This window comes from Diplotaxodon limnothrissa, linkage group LG16 (genome assembly GCF_057381915.1).
Source record: "Diplotaxodon limnothrissa isolate DT_005_m linkage group LG16, D_limnothrissa_male_GT1.1, whole genome shotgun sequence".
NCBI classification, from domain to species: domain Eukaryota; kingdom Metazoa; phylum Chordata; class Actinopteri; order Cichliformes; family Cichlidae; genus Diplotaxodon; species Diplotaxodon limnothrissa.
In genome coordinates this window covers 10,677,191-10,679,320 of record NC_140611.1, presented here as the reverse complement: position 1 = coordinate 10,679,320, position 2,130 = coordinate 10,677,191, and the positions used below count along the sequence as shown (strand labels likewise).

The 2,130-nt window shown below is 39.0% G+C and overlaps 1 protein-coding gene across 1 annotated transcript; it reads right to left on the bottom strand.

The window, feature by feature from the left end:
* Nucleotides 1-822: 822 nt before the first annotated feature.
* On the bottom strand, nucleotides 823-1,926 carry LOC146615775 (uncharacterized). The gene is made up of 6 exons (XM_085374925.1): nucleotides 1,824-1,926; nucleotides 1,676-1,726; nucleotides 1,546-1,590; nucleotides 1,397-1,461; nucleotides 1,212-1,320; nucleotides 823-1,092 (listed from the first exon to the last, which is right to left on the bottom strand). The coding sequence occupies exons 2-6, from the start codon at nucleotides 1,682-1,684 to the stop codon at nucleotides 823-825; spliced, it is 498 nt and encodes a 165-aa protein (XP_085231051.1). The 5' UTR covers nucleotides 1,685-1,726; nucleotides 1,824-1,926.
* Between the last annotated feature and the right edge of the window lie 204 nt (nucleotides 1,927-2,130).

The following is a 2,130-nucleotide window of genomic DNA, read 5'->3' as shown; positions in this document are numbered from 1 at the left end:
GGCTAAAAACACCACAGCACTTTACAGGAAGGGCCAGAGTCGTCTCTATTTTTTGAGGCGACTGAGGTCCTTCAACATCTGCCAGAAAATGCTGAGGATTTTCTATGAGTCTGTTGTGGCCAGTGCGATCCTGTATGCTGTTGCATGCTGGGGGAGCAGGCTGAGGGTCGCAGATGCCAACAGACTTAATAAACTAATCCGTAAGGCCAGCAATGTTGTGGGGATGGAGCTGGACTCCCTCAAGGTGGTGTCGGAGAGGCGGATGCTGTCCAAGATAAAGACAATGTTGGATAACACCTCCCACCCACTCCATGACATGCTGGTCAGCCACAGGAGCACGTTCAGTGAGAGACTGAGATTACCGAAAAGCACCACTGAACGACACAGGAAATCATTCCTGCCTGTGGCCATCTCCCTGTACAACGCATCCACTTAACACACTGTTTGCTGCTACAGCTACACATGTTTCTTTTCCAACTATTTATTTATGAGTGACTTATGTATGTATGTATGTATATATATGTATATATTGTACTATTCTTAGTTAGTGTATTGTCTGTCTTGTCTTAATGTTGGTTTAAAATGGAGCACTGTAACAAAAAATAATTTCCCCCAGGGATCAATAAAGTATTCTGATTCTGATTCTGATTTAATGCTGTTACACTGTAATCCTTTATTATAAGTATGGACACAGAATCAAGTGAACAACATTTTGAAATAAGTTTAATTGGAATTTTGTACTACGCAAAAAAACAACAACAACAACAACATATTAAACAAACAAACAAACAAACAAACACAGCCAGTGCCTTCATTTGTCCATCACATGTCAAACATAGCACTGACCCTTAGTCCCTGCTCATCAGCACATGCTTTCAAAAAGAGCTCCATGTCCTCTGCAAACTGAAAAACAAAGAGGAACAAGTCCCTTGCTCCAGTGTCTTCTTCCTCTGACATGTCTCTTAAGACCCTCTGCTGGTCCCCTTGATTTAAGGACACATATTTGGGCATTGTTACGTGTCCACGGAAAAGTGCCTTATTTTGGACAACCCACTGCACAGCAGGACGCAGATCTTCAACAACTGCTGGCTCCTGTGTCAGGCAAACGGGGATAAAAACATAGTTATTTCTCTGTTGCAGAACAGTTTTTTAACAGTTATTCAAATGTCACTAACCATGTAATTACACTACTGGTTAAAGTGAATACTGACCTGACCGACTTCCTGGAACTTGCGCTTTTTCAGTCTGAAAATGGGCACGTGTTGTCCTTCAAGCACAGCTTTGGCTTCCTCTCTCCAGTGTGCAAATAGCTTGCCAGAGCTTAACAGAAAATGTTGATATTGTTAAGGTGTGTAAACTTTGACACAACATAGAACAGAAGTCAAAATATAAATACCTCCTGAGATCAAAGTTCTCCATCAACAGCAAGCACCACCATTTACGCAAGTAGGGCATGTCTGACTGTAAAATATTAATATGAAACATATTTAACAACTTTCAAAAGATTCAAGACTCCATTGCTGTGAAAGTAAATAGAATACTTACTATAGTATAGTCAAATGAAGCATCCAGTGCCACGTACAGAGCAGACTATTTGGAAGAAAAAATAAAAATGTCATTTTTTTTACAAGCTTAAATTAGCTTCTGAATCTCAAGAAGAGAAGAGAAAAATTACCATCAGCATGAAGATCCCACAGTCAACTCCATAGTCTTGGCTTGGAAAACCCTGTATTACATTGAAAATAAAGGCTCGTTAATAAAATCCCTTAAAAGAAGACTAGTGTAATTCATATTATTCACCATACACTTAAACTAGCACATACCTTCAAGTCAAAGCTCTTTTTTTCTGACCACTGCCCGGGAATGATCTTCACTGCAAGATTCCTTTTTTTTTTAAAGACAGTTACATTCACAAGTTAACAGATGTCATCATGATGGGTGTGAAATGTTTATTGCTAATAGCACCAACTGTAACTACAGGCCTTAGGAACACGACCTCAAAAAAACAGCATAACAAAATGAAAAAGTACAGTCACATGCTCACAGTTGGTCAAAATAAAGCATTAACAGCTTTAAGTTAAGGTTGGCATATTTTATAAACTAATTTTTAATGGTGTTTTATGTTAAATC

Coding starts and splice junctions, on each gene's coding strand:
- LOC146615775 (XM_085374925.1), bottom strand. Junction 1,321..1,396: donor GAGAACTTTGATCTCAGGAG/GTATTTATATTT, acceptor TTTTCTGTTAAG/CTCTGGCAAGCTATTTGCAC. Junction 1,093..1,211: donor AGTTCCAGGAAGTCGGTCAG/GTCAGTATTCAC, acceptor TGCCTGACACAG/GAGCCAGCAGTTGTTGAAGA.